This window comes from Rhea pennata, chromosome 31 (genome assembly GCF_028389875.1).
Source record: "Rhea pennata isolate bPtePen1 chromosome 31, bPtePen1.pri, whole genome shotgun sequence".
In the NCBI taxonomy this organism is placed as follows: domain Eukaryota; kingdom Metazoa; phylum Chordata; class Aves; order Rheiformes; family Rheidae; genus Rhea; species Rhea pennata.
Genome location: NC_084693.1, coordinates 857,977 through 879,763, shown reverse-complemented (window position 1 = coordinate 879,763; position 21,787 = coordinate 857,977). Strand labels below are relative to the sequence as shown.

Sequence of the window (21,787 nt, the reverse complement as noted above, 5' to 3'; positions counted from 1 at the left end):
TGTCTATTACAGTAAAATAGAAATGCTGGTTTTATGGAAAGAAGTTGCAATAATGAATACAGCTACTCAGATCACATGAATTGCTTAAACCTCTCTGAAGTCACTAGAACAGCTCTGATCTGCAGCAACAGAGGATTTAAGCCTTAATACTTTGCTGCACAACAGAGCATTTTCCATATCCTTGCCAGAACCGGCACTGACAAGGTATGTGAGCTGCGGTTCCATACTTTACTGGGAAAGGAATAGTTTACAGGCTGAGATAAATCTGGACAAGAAGACTGACTTTTGCAACACTGAATTTGGCGTATTGGGTTTGCATGTTTCTAAAACCTTTTGAAAATGTTGTGTGGGATTCAGGTCACGTGTTAGGAGACCTAACTGCGTTACGTCCTGAGCCGCAGTCTAGTTGTCAGGATTGACTAGATCTCAGCTGCCTGTCATGGGAGCTCAGACACCAAATGCACACAGATACGTATGCTTTAATGTCTAATTTTGCAAGCTAAAGATCCTGTATCCAAAGTTCAAATATATGAACTGTTTTATTATGCTCACTTTTAAGAGGATAAGAATAGAAACTGAATCTCAGGGTGGAATCTGATAGGAGGGAACATAAAGATGGGCTGGATAAAATGGAAGCTAAAAGCACATGCAAACGCTGTGGGATTTGCTCAGTATTTCTCTCCAGGCTGCCATAAGCACACCGCCAAGCAGCTGCAGCTATTGCTCCCTGGAAGCTAAGCCTGGCATTAACCTCCTTCTCCACTGTGTTTCAGGTTCACACCCTCCACTGCAGCAAAATGACCTGCTACTACCAGAACCAGTGCGATGACCTGCGCTGCTCGCCCTGCTACAGGACAGTGTACACCTACCGTAGGAGCTACGACTGCGAGAGCCCCTGCTGCTACCCGAGCTACGGCTACCGCAGGCTTTACAGCCTGGGTGACTGCTGCAGCTACCGGAGTGCGCGCACCACCCGCTACTACTACCCTTCCTGCTGTGAATACAACTACGGGTGCTGCTACCCCTACTAAACCCCGCAGCAACATCCCCAGCACGAGGGACATCCCAGACCCGGCAAGCAAGCAGTGATGCCTGATCTTAGAGGCAAAGTTTGCAGGAGGGCTGAGCCCCTGCGACAGCAGATGAAGTTACTGAGAACTCGGAGCTTAGTTCCTCTGTAAAATTTGTCTTTTTACTGTTCTTTCCATCTTCTTCCTGCATTTCTCAGCTGAGAGCTCTCTCTTGATTCTCTCCCATATTACAAGCCCTTTACCTTCCCTCTGTAGTGTGAAAGAGGAAAAAATATATTTTGTGGTTTATTTAAAGCTTCTTCCAATTGCCACGGTGGTGTTAAAGGACTTCTGCATCAACAAAAATTAGCTCTTGTGTCATCTGCCTATTCAATAAGGACTTCCAGTAAGATGCTGTAGTACTGTGTAATGGAGAAGCCTTACAGCTGTGTCTCCCTTGATCTGGATTTATAAACACCTAAAGAACTAGGAACACAGTTTCAACAAAAAAAAAAAAAAAAAAAAAAAAAAGGATGTTTTCTATGGCATAGTGTAATGACCCATCTACTGTTGCTCCTTTCAGTGTCTTAAAAATCCAACCTGTTTGTATCTGTGCAAACTCCTTTTCTCACTGCATTAAAATATTTCTGCATGAAAGAACCGGATTTCTAGTACTCTTCTTTCTTCCACACCTAGCTTAACTGCAGGGACTTTGTCCCTAACGCAGTAGAGCACTTCGTACCCCTTCACATTCATGCAGTTGGCTTTACATTCTGCAATTGCTGAGTGAACAGGCAAGCCTTAGTTCAGGAATAACAAATCACGTCTTACCCATTCCAGCAGAGCACTCTCCTCTGAAGGCTACAGAGTCCGTCTTCATTTCTCTAGGAGATGGAGCTCTGATAGTTTTCCTATGTACCGCCACAACTGCAAGGGGCAGAGCTCAAAGTGCCCTTTCCAAGTAGCATTACAGCCATGTGGTTAGGGCACTCTGCAATGTGAAAGAAGAGGTTTTCAACACGAGCATATACTCCAGTTCCTAGGTGAGTTTGCTAACCATGTAGGCTTCATGGTAAATTTTGTCAGGGTAAATTACCTTCAAAATTTTTGAAGAGGTCAATATCAAATCCCAACCACTGAGAGGTCATGTCCTAATGGTCTCATTACATTAGCCTAGCAGCAGCACTGAAGTATTTCATACAAACCAAAATGAATAGTCAAAGACGCAGCTGAAGTTTCTTGCAGCTGCCGAAGTCTGTTTTTCTCAATTTGGGGTGGGGGGCAAGGCTCTACAGAATAATGAGCAAAATCCTGGCACACATCAGGATTACACAAGTTAAGAACAGCTTTTAGTCACATGGTCTGTGTAATGTTATTGATTTCAAGATAGTAAAAAAAATGAACAGAGAAAAAACAAAAATACAGTATAGATGCAGTGTAACTTTTAATAAGAGTGAAACACAAATACACAAAGCCCAAAGACATACAGAATAGAAAGACTACATTCCCAAAGCCACATGAAACCCTGCCTACATCGTTCATTCAGGGCTGATATGTTTTGTACATCATCTGCAACAAACATAAAAGACAAACTCTAGCAGCACTTCTAGAGTGTTTACAAAGAACTGCAGTGCTGGGGAAAAGCAAGTTTTGATTTTAGCAATGGGTCAAGAGGAGAAGACAAGAGAGCAAATGGATTTAAAGCAGAAGTAGCTTTTCTACAGCACAGGGCGTTCAAAGCTCCCACGGACGAGCTGCTACCGCAGGGGCTCTGTGCGCTGGGAAATGCTGCTGTAAGCGTAGCCATCACTCCGCGCCTGCCTGGTCGTGGTCGGTCCTTGAGTCAGGGATGCTCCCGCTGGGCTTAGCAGGAGTAGCAGCCCCCATAGGAGTATCTCCGGCCGTACCGCGAAGAGGAGGGGTAGCAGTACCGGCCACTGTACAAACCTCCGGAGCTGTAGCAGTCCCCAGAGCCGTAGAAGCCCCTATAGCCACGGTACAGGCCCCCATAGCCATAGCAGTCTCCAGAGCCATAAAAGCCCCGGTAACCGCACAGGCCCCCATAGCCATACCGGTCCCCAAAGTCATACAGGCCCCGGGAGCTGTAGAGAGCCCCATAGCCCTGGTTGCCACAGGGGCTCCCACAGTCGTAGCCCCGGTAGCCGTACAGGCTGCTGTAACTGCAGGGATAGTAGCAGTCATCTTCACACTGGCCTTGGAAGAAAGTCATCTTTCTGCAGTGGAGGTAAACCTGAAACATGCAGCAGGAAGACAAAAGTAAGGTAATTCCAGTGGAGGTAATAGTGTCAAGTATTTTTTACTGGCCCTGTGGGACTGAGGAAGGAAGAGAAATTATGATCGAATTCCTCAGTTCTTCATTACATTTGTTATCCCTTTTCCCCTTATCATTTTCCAGTATCCATCATTAGTTTTCTTATTTACCCACTCTCTATAACCAATCTCATTTCCTTTCATCCTAAGATTTGTGAAAACACTGACTGTGGAATTTACCTGTCACAGGTTGAGATTTCCTTGCTGCTGTTTCAGATTTTTTCTTAGGGAATATCATGAAGAGTTAATAATCCAAAATTTCTTTTAGGATATTAGATGTGCATGAAAGCCAGTAAGCACCAATTCACTAGATTAGTAATCAAATCACTATACTGCAGGTTCCACGTTTCCAAACCTTGTGTGTCTTCAAGAAAGCTAAAAGTATATAGTGTTTGTCACAATACTGCACTGAAGCTCTTGGATCCACTACTGCCAGTCTCATTTTACTAATTTGCACTGATTTTGGACCTGCACCTAGAAATGCTAACTGTACACATCAAAAACTACAAGTCCCTAGCATACGTGAGAATGCCAGTCAACCTGATCTACTCTCTCATCAAACAGACCTGAAGATCTCCTTCAAAAAACAAAAAACAAAAAGAAAACAAACAAACAAACAAAAAAAAAACAAAGATTGTGGAAGAATTCATTAAGGAACATCACTGGGAAATCCTTCTGTAACTCTGCTAAAGGCAGTTCTGCAAGCCTGTCTGATGGCTGATGATCCTTAACTGGGAACCAAATATCCCAAGTACCAAAGTGATCATGACAGTTTCAGCCCCAACTTTCATCTCTCCATTTCTGCAACTGAATAAGCACAAATACAGGGCAGAGAGGAACCTTAAAATTGTTACGAGTTGCAACCCTAATAAATCATTACACCAAAATTTCTAATCCTTATGAAGAGACTGAATTGAAAGAAGACTTACCTAGTTCACCGGGAGGAGGAGAAGTAAGAGAGCTGATGGAGGCTCTTGGAGCTCTGCGCCCTTTTTATATCGTTTCTCTGCCTGCCTGGCTTATCTAAGACGCCCTATGCACTCACAGGGTTCGTAGCCTCATTGGCTGGAAAACAACTTTGCTTGCACACGTCATATCTTCAATTAATATAATTTTCTTCATTGTTTGGGATTATTAGTATGTTCTCAGCCTCCCATATGTCACACACAGGTTTCTTTCATCTTAAAATTTTCTGGATCAACTGCATTCCTGATATCATTTTATTGTTTTCACTTGAAAATCTGAACCTTATTATATGTACAACTTAAATGCATTTCTAAGATCCTAAAGCCATTGGAAGGAGAGACATCTTCAGCATAAAGTCAAACCTCCACACATTTTTGAAAATATCCATTGTTCATCACAAACCAATGCACTATGTAAAAGAAATGTGAAAATATGTTTGGAATTTTAGGTTAAGTTTCATAGGTCCTTCAGCAAGGACCAGCATGAATTACAAATAAATCTTAATTGCATTCCTCCAAAACGTTCTTGCTGAATAAAAGTCATGCTCCTGGGGTGAGCAGAAGGAATGTTTTCAACAAAAATGTAACTACAGTATTGTTTGCACTTTAATTCATTAGAGGATCTGATCATGAGCTCAGAAGAATAAAGTAGAGAAAACAAGTATGAACATGGTCATGAAAATACTAAATGATAAGTTTCTGGGGAGATGTGCTAAATTCTGTTTTCCAAGGCACCATGATAGTATTTTCTTAGCAAAGAATCAACCTCAGATATCAAATTTGGTATGACAGTCAGGACTACTGGAGTTTACTAAAGAACTCCTTGTATGACCTTCACCTAATTTCCAGCATTAATTTGAATATAAAATAAGGATAATAATAAGCAAGCAGGATGTCAAGGCTTCCTCAGAATTTGGAATACCAAAGCACTTCATAAACACTCATTAATATTTTCAACTTGCAAAGTGTCACAGTATGTAAATACTAATAATTTGTCACCGAAAGACACCCCCAGATTTAATAATGTGGTCATTTAAAGTACAAATCAAGGTCTTTGGTTTCTAAGTCCTATTAAGGTGGTGCATAATATGTTTATGAAAGTAAAATCAAAAAAAAAAAACCAAACAAACAAACAAACAAAAAAAAAACTTCCTGAAAGTAAGAGAAGTGTTTGGGGACATTCTCCAATGTGGTGGTAGGTAGAAGTCCTACCACCAAACATCTCAAAACAATAAAATGCATATTCCCTCCCTGCGTGTTGCACCAAAGATGCAAAAACCAAGTGGACATAGTACATACAAGCAGATTGCACAACCAATAATGGTCTAAATGTCTCCCAGAATTATTCCCATCCATCCAACTACAAATTCCCTGCAATTTTACTAGAAATATGCTGAGCCAATTTCTTCTTATTTTAAGATGAAAGAAATTATAAAGGTATTACATATGTGTCATAACATCAAACTTTGAAAATATGAAAATCACTGACTCCAATTACATCATTTGAAAGAATAATACATGCAACAAGATATGTTGTATAACTAACACCTGAGTTTAAGAACATATATATACTCACCTACAACTCAGAAACTTTATTCAGTCCTCTTGAGTTACTCTCCTTGGTGAACTGGGTAAGTCTCTATTGACTCTGTTCTGCTCTTTGATACGTATTTATTTGTGTGTATATATGTCTGTATGTTTGGGTCTGCATGTATATATATATATAAAATATACATATATAGCTCATTGGTGCACGTATATATATGACATTTATAAAATATAGGTATACGTACATCTACATATGGATATTCTGTAAGCAAGTTTTTGTCATTTTGGAGCTAATCTCAAACACAAAGTGCTTCTGCAATGTTAAGGAATTACTTCACCATAACTTCATTGCTTTTACTGTCCTTATTTAATGACATGCATTAAAGCATTGAAAAATTCAAGGTTACAGCCAGAATTTTTAAGTTGTAAATGTCTAGATTAAAAATGTTTGAAAATTTTATTACTTTAAGTAAACATCCCAATTCCTCCAATACATTACATTCTATGAGTTTATCTCAGGTTAAGGGGCATGCAGCACTACTAGAGACAGGGTGACGGATGTGATAGGCTGTTGCTCACACCTGAATAAGCATCTGTAACTGAATTTGCTTGTTTTTCTTTTATTTACTGAAATATTTCTAACTTCTGAGGTAGGGAAGTTCAGTTTCCAGTTGATAAAGAAGTAAATTTTCTCGGTATGATCACCATTCAAAGAAGTTTTAAAACAGAGGTGCCACAGTTTGATGAGTGGCAGAACCCATTTGCGTGCCGAGGTAAAGTCAAATATGACTAATAACCATTCCTGGCACAATACAAAACCACTCTGTGCTGTGCTCTGTTTATTACCTATGACATTTAAAATAAAATCCAAAAAATATTTTTAAAAAAAATGTCATTTGGGATGTAGGAGACAAAATAAATAGACAAGGTGACTAAGACAGCAAGAAAGGCATATAGGAGGAACAAGGTCGGCAGTGGTGCGTTTCCTCTGCTCCATCCAAGCTTCAAACCTCCCCTTCTGCAGCAGGGAGGCCCAGGAGCTCATCCTGTCCCTGGTGTGCATTTCAGGTTTACCTGCGTCACAGCAAGATGACTTTCTACAGAGACCTGTGCAACGATGTGTGCTACTCACCACGTGGCTATGAAGATCTGTATGGTTTTGGGGACCTGAGAGGCTCCCAGGACCTGTATCGATTTGGGAGCCCTTACAGCTACTACCGGGATCCATACCGATTCGAGAGCCCATATGGCAACAGAAGTTTTGGGAACCTGTATGGAAACAGAGGCTTGTCTGGTTATAGGGATTATTATGTGTACGGGGACTTGCAAAATTATGGGTACAGCTATCCCTTCTCTTCTCGTGTTGGCAACAGATACAGCTATGGAAACTGCTATCCATGCTGAACCAGCAGATACAGCGACTGAGAAATTAAAGTCAGGACACAGATTCACGGCTAGGTTTACGGAATTGAGAAACGCTGAGCACCCAGGACTCCAGCTGGTTTAGTGAGACCTGTGGGTGCTTGGCTGTGTAAAACCACCCCGTATGTAATCCCCTCTAATACCTCTTAAATGTTCTTTCGTTTACTCCAAAAAGGGCAACTTGAATCACAGCAAGTACCAAGGCATCTTTATAGCACGCTTATGGCGTAAAGCAAGACTTCCTGGAGTGTGTAAAATGCATTTAGAATTAATTCACAGACACTCTGTATTGCAAGAGTAATAAGAGTAGTCTTACGTCAATGAGTATCAGATGTGCTTTTTACATTTGCCATGAATAAAGTCCCCTTTGCCTAGTTATAAACTTCACCAAAGATGACATATATGGGAGAAGCTCCTGTTACATATGCCATGCTGTGCCTCATCTGACAGTGAACAGGATTTACAAGCAACTCAATGAACAAGAAATACGTTTGGACTGTCAAACTCCACAGTTTCTACAAGGACAGTGCATCACCTGGCATCAAACACATTCTGCTTGCTGAAGGCCCTTTTGTAAAGCTGGAAACACTCTGTATAACTGCCTGTTCTGATTCTCATTTCCATTAAAATAATTCTGCATCGTATCAGCTGTCCAGTCTTGTCTTTACTTACACACCACTCTAAACAGACCAGTAGTAGTCCACTGTAACCAATCACATGATCAAGAAGGTAGTCTAAACTGCATAAGTTAGAGAGCGTCTTCTTCTGAAGTGCTCCAGTCTCTAATCATTTCCTGAAGTAGGAAGAATAATTTCTACCTTATTCTAATTAACACATGACTTTGGTTTTAAGCAATACCTCTACAGGAAAGAGGATGAGCTGCCTGCCTGCATTACCAAATGCACACACTCCTGGAGCAAACTATGTTCTATGCTTGATAAACAACTTTCAAAAGCAAAAGATTATTGAGCAGAAGCTAAGACCTCGTGGTCTGTCAAGGAAAAACAGCAATGTTGCTCAAGGTTACAGAAAGATACCCAAGAGAGAAGACCAAAGGCAACCAAGCCACAACCCTCAGCTGGAGCGATCATCTCCTTTCCAAACTGAATAGCCAGGTTATTCAGGCAGCTCCTGTCAGCCTATGCCATGTTACTTTGGGAAACTGAGTAGCCTAGATTTAGATTCACAATATTAAAGATTATAATCTCACACAAAACAAGGTGGTTCAACAAGCATAGCCTAGTCATAACTGCATTGATCCCATGCAAACCCAGTTACACATCAAAGACATCCCCAAGAGTCAAAAACCTTGCTGCAGGAAAAGCATCTACTGGAGGGTACCACTGGGCTAATTTGCATGAGCACTGCAGTGACAGCTCAGCCTGGCAGGAATGACAAACTCTGCAAAACTGAGGACTGAGACGTTTGGTTTGCTCCCCACATACCTATCTGGCTGTTTCAGAAGCATGTTTACACCTGCCACACAGCTTAAAGCTTTTCCAAGCAGCAACAACCCTCACATCCTGTGTGTGAGGTGTCATGTCCACCTGTCTGTACACCATCTGACACAGTGGCATGGAGCGAAGCAGAGGAGGAGCAGCTCCACGATGCACACCAGTCTCCACTGCAATGCACCACACCCCAGTTAGCTACTGGCTCCTAACTGGGACTGCTGTGAGCATTTCTCAGCTGGCAAAGTGGAGGAAAGGGTTGAGAAAGTAACTGGTGGAGTAGTTCCCCTCTGTGTTCCAGTTTGAACAAGAAGCCAGATCAGCACACTTTCAGAAGAGGGGAAGGACAGCAACCTCCGCCCAAGCCTCCTAGCACGGCATGTCAGCAGCACATCTGTGCAACCCTTCGAAACCAGCAATGCTATTAGCACCTATTTTATAATCTTCTGCTAGCTGTTGTCAGCAGCAAAAAGGGTTGGGTTCCCCAAGGAAATCATTAGGAAATGTCTCCCACCTCAGTAAATTAAGTTCATCTCCATCAGACACCCTCTGGCACAGAAGGCTTTCCCCACCCGCATGTAAGATGCAGAAGGGCTAAGCACACACAGACGTGTACAGGACAGCAGCACAGGATAAAATATGCAAAAGTCAAAGATTTGGGTGAAATTCTCAGCCTCCCCCACCCCCGGGGTCCTTCAGCCAAACCTTAACATCAGGCCCCTCTTCATCTTTGCAAGCAAAGCAGTATTTCTTCAAGAATTATCTGTTCTTCTCCTTCACAGCATCCCATTCAGTTCATTGCCAGAGGCACCGTCACTTCTAATGATGGGTGCAATTACCGCCCAGATGCCTGAGGAACGTGGCCCAGGGCCACAAGCTGTAATTGCCCTGGCAAGCCAAGCCTTCCCAGGCCTGTCGCCAGGTCACCTTGCCTCCGCCTCGCTGCCTCAGCACCACCTTGCTTCACTTTTTGCTTTGAAGATGCCTTGTCTCTAGATGTCTCAAGATGATTGAGGCACTGCACATGGCTCTGGGGGTGCTCAGTGCACCTCCTTACTTCTGCCTCTCCTTGATAGCTTCAGCCCTCCCTCCTGCTTCCCAGGACCCAGAGCACCCAGGGATCTCCAGCCCTGCCAGGTCAACCTGACACCAGCTTCGGAGCCCAGACATCACATAGGTCGCGAAACTCATTTCTCATCCTGGAAGTACTCATTGAGCTCTCCTTCTTCAGTTACCAAACAGGGACTGAAGTATTTTACTCTCCATCCATTCAGAACACGTGCAGGTTCCAGAAATCCCAAATCACCACCAAACTGGGATCCAGAGCATTCCCTGCCCTTCTGAGCATCACTCAATAGCACTGCTGTTCATTCCCCATGCACCCAGCCCAAGGTCTCAGGTAGCTGAGTTTCTCCTACACCTGTTCACAATAGTATGTGATTAGCAATTTCCCTGGTTTATATGGTTTTATGCCCTAAGGCTTAAAAAGGATATTACTAACACTTATAACTTTAACACTAACACTTCATGCCCATCTATGAGAAATTATAATAGAAGACAGACGGGTTATTTAGTTAACAGAAAATTAACTCCTGTAATTTATTCTCAAATTTCTGAATGCCAGTTTGAAGCAGGATGTATTTAACATATACATGTGGGAAATTACCAATTTAAATACACCTCGTGAACAACCCAATGAGGCATGCTGCAGGACATGCCTCCAGCACAAAGGTTTACTGCAACAGTGAGAAACTCATTCTAAATAAGAAATTGGACCCCTGCCTACTGTACCAGCTGCAGAGCTGGAATGAAACATTTCTTTGGATGGTCTCTTAAACAGTGTAACATTATAACAGAACCCTTCAAAGGAAAGAAAACTGGTTCACGGTCTAATGACAGGAATAAGGCCTTTATGGAAAGCAACAAGGCAAGTACTCCAAAATTCAGCCTTTTTGGGTGAAGAATACTCTAATCCCATAACGCAACAATGAAACATTTTAACATCTTTTTAGTGTTTGAAATGTGCTTCTATCCTTAAAAGATGCTATCTTCTTATTAAGAGGTAATCTCTAGCCTCCTGAAAGCCTCAGAGCCTCTCACATGAATATCTTTTTCTATGTACAAATCCATAAAAGGCACATTACTAGTACAGTTCCACCAAGAATCACCAGCAAAATTCCCCAATTCTACTGGCACTTAGTGTTTTGTGGTAACTACAGGTCTCAACTTACTACACTGAAAGAGCAACCTTAGAACTCTCATTAATAAACTTTGATTTCCAAATATGTCATTAGCCTAACAATAATACAGATTCTTTCATCTGGTTTTTGAGGTTTGGGGAATTTCTCTTTTGGATGGAAGGATTCATGTGGTGGGTGAAAATCTGGTTTTATCATCTTCTCATTTAAGGCTCAACAACAGTCTATTACACACTCTTAAAATGTGTGCTTATTTTGTTTCCTTACATACAAGATTAATAATTTAAGCAGTGACTGGTATGAAATAATCCAGAATTGCCACAGTATTTTTGTAGCACTGCAGTATAGTATATCTGTAGCAAATGATTAATAGTTACATAACATTTCAAATACACATAGCAGCACTGACAGCTGGTGAAGGGTTTATTATATGCCTTTTTGAAGAAATTCAAAACTCCAGATGAACACCATTATTCATCTCTGCCACGCATATAAAAATGTTACATTTCAGTAAAACACTGAGTGGAACAATAAAGTTAGAAATTGAACTTTTACACTTTGAAAAATAGCCAGGACACACACCACTTGGCTTTTCAGTAATACCAGCTCTTCACCCACATCTGCATTGACATGTTTTATCACCATCTAGACAGAGAGGCTAACTCGGAGGGTGCTAGGTAATGAAGACACTTGCTGTGCCGAGAGCGCCAATATTGAGGAAAGAGCTCTACAGAGCCAAAAAGCACTGGGAACAACTGATGCAAAGATGTGGGCAGTGGTTTTAAGGGACAGCTACAACATACAAGCTGCTGGGGCAGGGAGGTGCACAAACAATCCCATGCCAAATCTCTCCAAAGATCATTCTCCTGAAGCAGATTGATAGCATCAGTTTGGTGCAATGGGATAAAAGCACCTCGAATAGGAGGAACAGAGGAACACAGAAATGCGCGCGCACGCACACACACACAGGCCAACAACATGTTGCAAGGTCTTGTTTAATGAGAAAAGAGATCATACAGGGGTAGAATTATATGGTACAGATTACAAATGGGCTGCAACCTGTGATTTGATTCGAAGTGATTCATATAATAGCTAATGTTGTTTCTCTACTGCAACTCAGCATTGACACACAGCCCTGATCACAGCAAGACATGCACAGCACCGAACACAGCATGGTCTTGTTTTCTCTAAGACACTTTTTTATACCTTCGTAGGTTCTTTCTTTGGTCAATAAGGAATGTATGACAGATGTCATAACCTGATCCTTTTACATTGCCATGATATCTAGAAGCCTCCAAGGAATTACAAATTTAGTCTGTGGCATTAAGAATAGAATACCTAGAAATATGGGAAGGCATTAAGAGGAAAAAAAAATGATAATATGAGAAGAATATAAACGGATGCTTTTTTCAGAAGCTATAAGCATTTACAGGTATATTTAACCATGGCAGTCGTGTATGTTCAGCCATTCTAAATGCTATACCCTGCATCTCAGCCATATATCTACATCCCGCTTTTCATTTCCTGGATGTTCCTCTTTTGGTGACTCCTCTCACTAGATTTAGCATGGTCTACAGCTTCCAACCGGGTATCCTCGTCCCCATTGGGCACCACCATAAACATGCGAGCCCCCAGGAACACCAGCAATACTAGAGCCACTTCCAACTTCAGGGGCTCCCGTTGATCCTACAACGCTCTGCTGCGGGAAGGTGCTGAGAATTGGTCCAGGGAACGTCACAACCACTGGTGGCGGGTAGATCACCACCTTGGAGTCAGGACACTGCTGAACGCAGGGCTCGTTGCAGCTGCTGGCAAGAGGCTGTGGCACAGCTACCCCACACGGGGCGGCAGAGCCAGCAGTGCATGGACTTAAGGAGCAGGCCATCTTTCAGGGATGGTTAATCTGAAGCACAAGGGAACAGAACAAAAATAAGACAAATTCTTACAACTTTAAGGATCAAACACTATAATAAAAGTCCAGACAGGCTAGAGGGAAAGAATTTTCAGGTTCTTAGAAAGCTATACATATATATTTTGCATCAAACAGTAATATCTGGAAATGGTCTTCATGATAAAATAATAGCAGCTCAGACATTTCAGACCTAGTCAACTTGTGAGACCAGCATTTACCAAAGTCAACAGCTAAACCCCCACAAAATTATTAATTTACATCAAGAAAACTCTTTAGATTACTGTAGTATTACATAGTATTTGCACAGGATTCACTCTGATTTAAAACTACCAACACGTGTATTGTTAGAAAGAGGAACTCATCAAACTTACCTAACTCACAAACGAAATAAGACAAGAGAAATGATCCAGCAAGATCCGACTCCGAGTTTTTATACCTTTTCTTAGACTGCCTAAAGTGTGAATCACCTATGTGCATAAAGTCCTAACTAGTTGCTAAATGCATTTCTTTAAAGACTTAACTTTGGTAGTGAATGTCAATTATTTTTAATAAATCTCTTTGTAATTATTGGTTTGTCCTTCTCCCCGCATGACTTGTGTTTTATTGTCTCCTAGCCTCTGCCATTTCAAAGCTTTACAGATGGGAGAGTCTACCTTTACGCATTGAAGGAAGATGCGTTTATATGGATCATGCTTGAAGTCTCCCCTGTGAATGGACCTGTGCATGCTGTCAACAGCCATTTACTTGGAAGAAAAAGCACTGGACTCAGCCCAGGAAGAGTTTCAAAAGTGAGGGATATTCTGTCTTTCTGGCCTAGGGGCAGCCTGTTCTGTGATGGAATCAGTCAGGCTAACAAAAAGTCTCTGCAAAGCTACCACATGCCGTAGAAACTTTCTGACAACTGAATTTTACAGATCAATACATCTAAGTAAGTCAGTGCAGCTCTTTCCATTTGACACCAAGGGTGTGCATCTTTAATTTCATATAAAAATAAAGCCTTGCCCTTTTTTTTTTTTTTTTTTTTTAAAGTTTGTATGTTTAGATTCCCATATTCTAAAGCTAGGAGTTTTGACCTGATTAGAGAAATGACAAAGAAAACATTAAGTAAGGCGTGGATTATACAAGACTTTGTCAAACACTTAAGTGAGTCATTTGTCCAATAAAAGGGCACCTAAACCCATTATAATAACACACATTATGCATATAAAGCAATAATGAGTACAAGATTTTGAAATCCCAATTGCTGACAAATCGTAACCTGCCAGCAGAGGTTATTACTGTTGTTATATATGGCAGTATTATGGACATACACCAAGGAGGAGGCTTCACTGACGCTTGGTTGTAGGGTCAGGGACAGAAGCCAAGGAGCAAGATGGCTTGTGCCACGCAGCAGACTCTCACACCATCCCTCTCCAGGCCACCAGGGAGGCAGTATGTCCATTCTGCTTTCCATTTCATTTCACTTAGAATCAAAGATATGCTTTTGCTCCTTCTGTGGCAATAGAAGACTTTGGGAGGCTGTTACATTATAGTGCATCTCATCTCAGCATCTTCCCCCCTTTTCCTTGCGAGAGCCTGCAGCCAACTGGGGTAAGTCTTCCCTTGGTGGGGTTAAAGGAGGATGTGCTAATGCTGCAGAATAAAGTTTCCCCCTTGCAAGGAATTTCAGGGGAAGTCTTGCCTCTTAGGTATGATCAGATCAGCAACAGAATAACTTCAGAAGACGCAACCAGACCCACTGCATTATGCACTACTCTGAAGTAGAAACTTATCACGGTTTTCACATAATGGGAATTCGCTTGGATATTTTTCTACTTTAATTGAAGACTGATTTATCTTCATATGGCATCCTCCCTTTTTACATTACGACATTAAGATATTTGTCATTCCTTTGGAAAAATGGCTGTCTTATAATTGAGAATAACAATGTGAATTGCGACATATGTCTTTATCTTGGCTAGATCGAATAGGGATTTATCCCTAAATTAATTCCTCAAAGAGGGTAGAATTATTTTCATGTTAGTTAATTAGAGATAAAAACAAATATTCAAGTTTAACAAAACAGATTAATAATGTTGTCCTGAAAATTCAAGACTAATTGTGAATACCAGACAAAGAATCCACATAGCTGACATTTGTTTCCTTCTCAGCTGCAGACTGCCTGGGGTTAAAAATCACTACGGAATCCATTTATCCAAACAAAGACTAACAACACTTGCATTAGGCAAGCCAATACTTTCTGAAAGCATTTTCAAAGCAAGATGTAAATGCTCATTCATGTTCTACACGACTGGTGCTGTCACATGGATGTTTAACAAGATTATTACAACTCTCAGCCCAAGCCCTAGTGCAGAAGATAAGGAAATAAGTGATGATTCAACTGGTGAACTATAGCCAAAACTCACTAACTAGAGAGTATGTCTGGAAGGAAATAATACAGCAAAAGAGCATACATGGGTCAGCTCAATTTACCAGTTTAAAAGTTTGGGAATCAAAACTCAGCATCTTAAAAACTAAAAATATAAAGTGTAAGTAGAAAAATTGTCAGCCTTGTATCTGTTACGAAAAGCACTTGAGATAGACAAGTCTAACACCTTTTGAAAACTTTCAGAAAGCACTGCACTTCAGTTCAGAAACTCAGCACTTAATCTATTTCACTGGATTTCCCCTCCCTGAACCAGGTATGTCTGATTAGTTCAACTGCTTTATAAACTACCATACTCATTTTATTCACTATTTTATTTTAGTGTGAACAGCACTTTCTTTAGCAAAGTAGGCTTATTCTTTTCTATAAAATAGATTTTCTCCTCTTTTTCTCCTCTTCTTATTCTTTCCACTTAAAAAAAAAAAAAAAAAAAAAAAAAAAAAAAAGTGCCTCTAACTATGAAAGTACAGCATGGAATTTTAAAATACTTACTGCTACCTCTCCGTTCATTTTGGAGGAGAACTGACTGCCTGTAGTTAGTATTAAGGAGTTGTGAATACTGTTTGGAGGAAGCTAAGACTCTACAAAGCACAGAAGAAATTACATGCAGCCTGGCAGAGATGTACCAGTAAGATTATCCATTCAGTGTTGTGTATGCCCAGTGCTTTTTTCTCTAGTGGGCACCACATGCCAGAATTAGGATTGGCACATAATTTAAGAGGTATTAAACCTGCTTTAGGGAGACAGGGAAAGGTTCAAGTCTGGAAAGAGGATGCTCACTCAAAATAAACTATTTTATCTGCATCAGCAACCAGATTCTAGGGGCCTCTCAAATGGGATCGTAAAACACGAGAAGCAGAGTCACTGAAATCTCCTTGCTGGAAGAGCTCTCACAATGGGGACTGGAAGAGTGGCGGATAAAAATAATCCATGATCTGGGGATTAAAGCTTCACAGAAAAGCGAGGAAGCACGGATTTAACATCTTCAGAGGCAGAAAGAACACAATAATGATTGTTTGAAGCAATCTGTTTCCATTTCCATCTGGCAATTTAGTTATCTGTATCTTTAATCTGCTTTAAAAATCCTGCTTTCCAACTTACTCCTATATTAGGATCACTTATTTTAGCAGTTTTTGAGCAACCATTTCTGTTAGCAGCTGACCTTTACCATGCTAAACAGGGAATCTGGAAGATTCTATGACACCACTGAGGCCAATTTTTATATAAAACTGAATGCTGGACTTCTGTATCTTTTGGACCTTTTATATATACAGACTGGTATTTTGGAGTTTTTCTTTAATGGAGCTAATATTGCCTACTTTTGAAACACTTAGTAAAAAGTAAATAAATAACCCTCTGGCCCAGTCCTGCCTGGCATGACTCATGTGTCATCAGGCAACAACTGACACCTCTTTGAAAAGAAAGAAGTTGTGTTGACTTACAGTAATCGGGTTCTGACCCTTGAGAGCTTCATTCCTAGAATAATCCTGACTATCTGTAAGCAAGTCCCACTTACTTGCAAAGTGCAGACGCCCAAGAGCCAGGAAGGAACGCTGAACAAAGCTGATTTTCAGTCAGATTTTGTATTTTAATTAGGCAACTCATGGTCTCAGCACTTTTCCATGCTCGGTCACGCATCTTTGGAATGAACACCTCATACCTTCTGATTACGGCAGAAACAGCTCTTGCTTCCTACAGCCAGGCTATGCTGCTCCCTGCAGCAAGGAGACCCTGCACTGTCCTGACTTCAGGCACATCATCTCCATATCAGAAGCAATTTGGTCCCTGCATCACGGAGTGCTCTGCAGACTAATTCAGACAGCTAAAGAGCAAGCTGCAGAGCAGACATCTGCTGTGATTCTTGTGACCCTTCTGTCCCCAGCTGCTGACGGAACAAATCCAGAAAATCCAACAAAAGACAACAGTAACAGAAAGCAGTACAGCACAGCTGGTAAAGGGACCAATGTCAGGTTCAGTTTCTTAGTCATATGGAACACTAGCAGCTAGGGACAGGTTTTCAAAAAATTCTTCGGTCCTTAACAGTACAATTCAAACAAACATTAGGTCTTTAAAAAACAGACCTCTGCCACACCACCCTGCCTATTACGGAAATAAAGATCCTCTCCGATTTGCAAATTTAAATCGGTACAAAGGCAAGATTTTCTTTTGTTTTGCCTAGTGCCAGCAGAAAGTGATTCCAGTTTCAGCTGAAGCATCTGGAAAGCACATAAATAATAGCCCTTGACACAGAAGACGAGAACCTCAGCACTAATCCTAGATACACCATTGCCTCACTAACTGAGCCATGCGAGTCATTTAACAGCTATGCCTGAACCTCCCCTTCTTCAAGGAATAATAGCTACCTCCTTCACACTAATGCTGTATCAATTGGCACTCTAAGCCGCAAGAAAACTGCTGAGCAAATGCAAGGCCATGTGGTTTCTGCCACAGAGAGGAAGGCTGGGAGTCAGATCAGCGAGTTCAAAAAAAATTGGAAAAGCAGCCTGTGAGATGCAAGCAGTGATCTGCCTTTCAGTCTAGCTTACCAGCAGCCCTCAGCTTACAGAGTTATCTTCTTTTCTTTGTATCTGCCAAGTATTATTAGGTAACATTGTAAATCCTGCAATGGTCCATCAAGCCATCAGAACTAAGACATGCCCATTGATCAAATACAAGCTTGTGGAAAACAGGAGTTGACCGCCAAATGCTACATCTGCAACAGAAGAGGATCCATAGCGTGAGGCAACTCACCTCAGAAGCACCTACTACTTGAATATGCATCTCTGATATATCAGCTGGAAGCCTGGAAATACATGCTCTCTAGTCTGCATTGTTTTATTCACTGTGGTACACAAAGATGCCAATGTCTTTCAAATGATAAAGTCCCTATTGTAACAAGCCTTTTTTTTTTCCTTCCCTTTTCCTCCACCCCATTCACCACAGTCTGCTCTGCACTGGAATTCCCCAGTTGTACAAAAGCCCCTGATGGATGAGCATTGTTTCCACCTATGCTGGTTAACAACAGTAGCAAATACTCAGCTCCCGAAAGTGCGTCTCAGAACAGCTTACAGAAGAATTGAGACAAAGCTGTAAAATGATCAAGTGAATCAATAAGCCAGCAGCAAATGCTGGAATTAAATCTAGGAGTCCTGTGTGTCAGTGCAGTACTCCAGCCCGCAGACCACTTTCTGTGCATGAGGACATTAAATTATTTGCGAACTGAAGTGCTTATGACCCCACCTACCAGTAAATCCCAGTTAAATCTACTTCCTAATTATCCTTTGTGTTTGTGAATTGAACTCCAGCAATCCCTAGTGCTCCATCCTGTGGCCAGGGCCTGATTCATCAAGCATGCAGGAGACTCAGTGAGGCAGGCACACGTTCCACAACAGCATGGGAGCCAAAGGTTTGCATGTAAGCTAAGTGCACACACAGGGCATGCAAATACAGCGCACAGCTCTCAGGCTCTCAGTGCATCAAGGACTCCCAGTATTGCAGATATCCACCACTTCAGAGTAATGCTTTGGTACCACAACAGGGCATAGCAGAAAGTGTTGGATCTGCATTTTTAAGTCAGCTACCACATGCACCAGAATTGAGACTCTCAAATAAGTCACTTGTAAAAAGACTTAGCATTCTACACGACTCCAAATTCAGTTTGATTCAAACAGCAAGGAAACATTTTTTAAGAGAACAAAAGGTTTGGACCTAAAACTAAAGCAGGAAGACTGTCTTGGAACAGGAAAAAAATCACTGAGAGACAGAAGCTCTTGAAGTAGCATGACTTCCCTGGAGTCACAGGTGAGCGAGACTTACACCTGCTCAAGATCACTCCACTAGGGAAAAAAGTAATAAAATTATGCTCTCCACCAAGTAGCCAAAGGGAATTCCTCTAATGTGGTCCTGGTTCAAAGGAGGACAAAGCTTCTACACAATATCCAGCAAGTGGAACGCTTTCCCATTCACTCTCCTGGCTATTATATTTCAGCCTGTGAACACAGCACATCAGCAGATTCAGGTTGCTTCAGCAACGCGAACAAAAGAGCCCTGCTGCGTTTCCCTGCCACTGTATGGAGCATCTCTCTAGTTTTCCACTCACACGTTTATGCTATACTCAGGCATTAAAAGGTCTTAGGTAGTCTAAAATTTCACTACAGTATGCTCATTTGGGAAATGTCTTGGTTTAAAAGCCCATTTGTCTGTTTGTCATGATCTCTACATCACTTGCCTGCAAATTTGAAAGTTTCCCATTCACCCAGCACTGCTTGGCTCTACCACTACGGAGAACAATACTGCACTAAAAAGGCATGTAATTTATATTTAAATGCTTTCGTGCAATACAACTGTCTACTTTTTTAACAAGCCGGAAGGTGAAAGCCTGATTTTTATTATTCCTTATTAAAAACAAAAAGGGTGAGAAATTAGGAAGATGTTAAAGTGTCTCTATCATGCAGGAATCTGTCACACTTTTAAATAGAAACTGTCTACACAGATAGATGCATCCTCTGCCCACACACTAAGCTAGCTGGTTAAGACAGCTCCCGTCCAAAACACCACACAATCAAATTAGCCCAGTCCTAGGAGCCAGGGCACGCTCGGTCAGATCCACACTGAAAGCACGGAGATCCATCAGGCCGGCTCTAAGGCCAGCCTAACGCGAGCACGGACCATTGCGCTCGGCCTGCTCTGCATTCAGCCACCAAACCCTGCCCTTGGATAATCATTAGCTGAAGGCATCCAGGAATTCAGTTGCCTAATGTGAAAGGTACCTTTGACAACAATACTGTAGATCCCTTTTTAATTTGAGAGACTTTGCAATCTTTCAAAACAAGATTTTTCAGGAGTAGCCAATAATCATCACAGTTTTAATTCAGTAGCATCACAAGCAATAATTCGAGCAAGAATTAACAAAAATATTGAGAATCGAGACTTCAGACGCCAAGATCTTTCCAGTTTCAGATGGATAAGGTTAGGAATACATTAAAAATCACTGTCTCAGCCCAGACTAAAGTGTTCATCAGTATACTTCTCTTTGGCAGGGAGTATCACAGCCATCAAACATTCTTGCAAACCGGAGTCCCGGCTCTCCCCTCGGGCACATGCCTGGTTACAGAAGCTCACCTATGCCCTCCGCTGGATATTACCAAGTTACACAGCTTCTGTATTTCACAATACTTCCAGCAGTGACAAAACCATCAGCCACTTCAGAGCAACCAGCCCACTCTCATTGACTTCTGAAACATAAACAGCAGCACCCGGCTCCCTTCCGATGGGGCAGGCAGAAGATGTGCTCTCAGCGATGACAGAGCAGCTCTGACCAGCCTCCAGGCAGATGACCGGCACCCACCTGCTCAGCACCCAAAAATCACGAGGTACTTGTGACAGGGAAAGCAAAGCAGTAAGGGTAAGATGCTGTTCTTGGAAGTGTTTGGGAGCTATTTTGGTAGCACAAAGGGCCCAAAAATCTTTCTGACTTGCTCCCTACAGCAGAGGCTCTCTAGGCCAGGTGCCAGGATGCTGCAAGTCAAGGATTTAACTCCTTGGGAGACCACAGAAACAGCCTGTAAAGAAAGAAAAGAGCTAGAGTAGCCCCAAAAATATTCCAGATAGTGATAGCAGCAACAAAACACAGTCATCTGTAAGAGCAGGACACAAAGCAGGTTAAAACCCTCTGAAACACTTTTCTACCCCAGCCCTTGGGAGAGGAACGGAGCACCTGCAAACAGTATCACAGCAGTGCTGCACAGCAAAGAGCCAGGCTCCAGCCTGGCAGGCTCGCCTTCAGTTGTAAGTGCTTTGCACGGAGAAGCCTTTCGCTTGCTAAGAAATACAGCCTAGACGCTTAGGTGGGTGCTCGGTATTTTTTTTTTTTTTTCAATTTTTCAGATGAATAAATTGAAAGAGATAAGAAGCCATTTTTGGAAAAGAGATCAAAGCAGAATCTCCACCTACCAGCTTTAACACTCTCTGTACATCTCTCAGATAAAACTCAGCTTAAGATAAGAAAGCCTACCCCTGGGCAATACAAGCTACCTAACAGCAGCGCGCACGCACACACACTGCTTTCACGTCGCTTTAGTAGACTAACAGGCATATCTGATACTATCAAAATAGGCACTGTCAAAGTTTCTAGTAGACTATTTAACTACTATAAGCAGATCCATGTTAAGTGTTTTTTTTCCCCCTTCTCTCAACTAATTGTCCTACAGCACCATCCTGTGGTAGTGCAGGTGCTGAGCTGGAGGAAAGTGTTCTCCCTCCTGATCTGCTAGCCCCACATACTCCTGTTAGAGCTGCCCAGGTGCTTGTAATAATTGACACATAGCAAGAGTTCAGCTGATCCCCAGCCCAGATACTGCTGTGTATGCAAACTAGCAAGGAGTGAAGTGAGTTATTAACGTAACTGCTGTGACCTCTGCAGCTCAACAGAGCTCAGCCTGTGTTAGTAGAAGAGGCAGAGTTTCATTTGTAGCTTTGCCACAGTTTTCCTTTTGCGTTTTTAAGGGAGACTCTGAGGTGTTGCAT

At 41.8% G+C, this 21,787-nt stretch overlaps 1 protein-coding gene across 1 annotated transcript; it reads right to left on the bottom strand.

Annotated features, from left to right (window-relative positions):
• Positions 1-2,874: 2,874 nt before the first annotated feature.
• Positions 2,875-3,240, bottom strand: LOC134152331 (keratin-associated protein 6-2-like). Its single transcript, XM_062597598.1, has one exon. It carries the CDS (start codon positions 3,238-3,240, stop codon positions 2,875-2,877), a length of 366 nt encoding a protein of 121 aa, XP_062453582.1.
• Between the last annotated feature and the right edge of the window lie 18,547 nt (positions 3,241-21,787).

What these genes read in the sequence shown, in the direction of transcription:
- LOC134152331 (XM_062597598.1), bottom strand. Translation starts at nt 3,240, where the DNA reads ATGACTTTCTTCCAAGGCCAGTGTGAAGATGACTGCTACTATCCCTGC.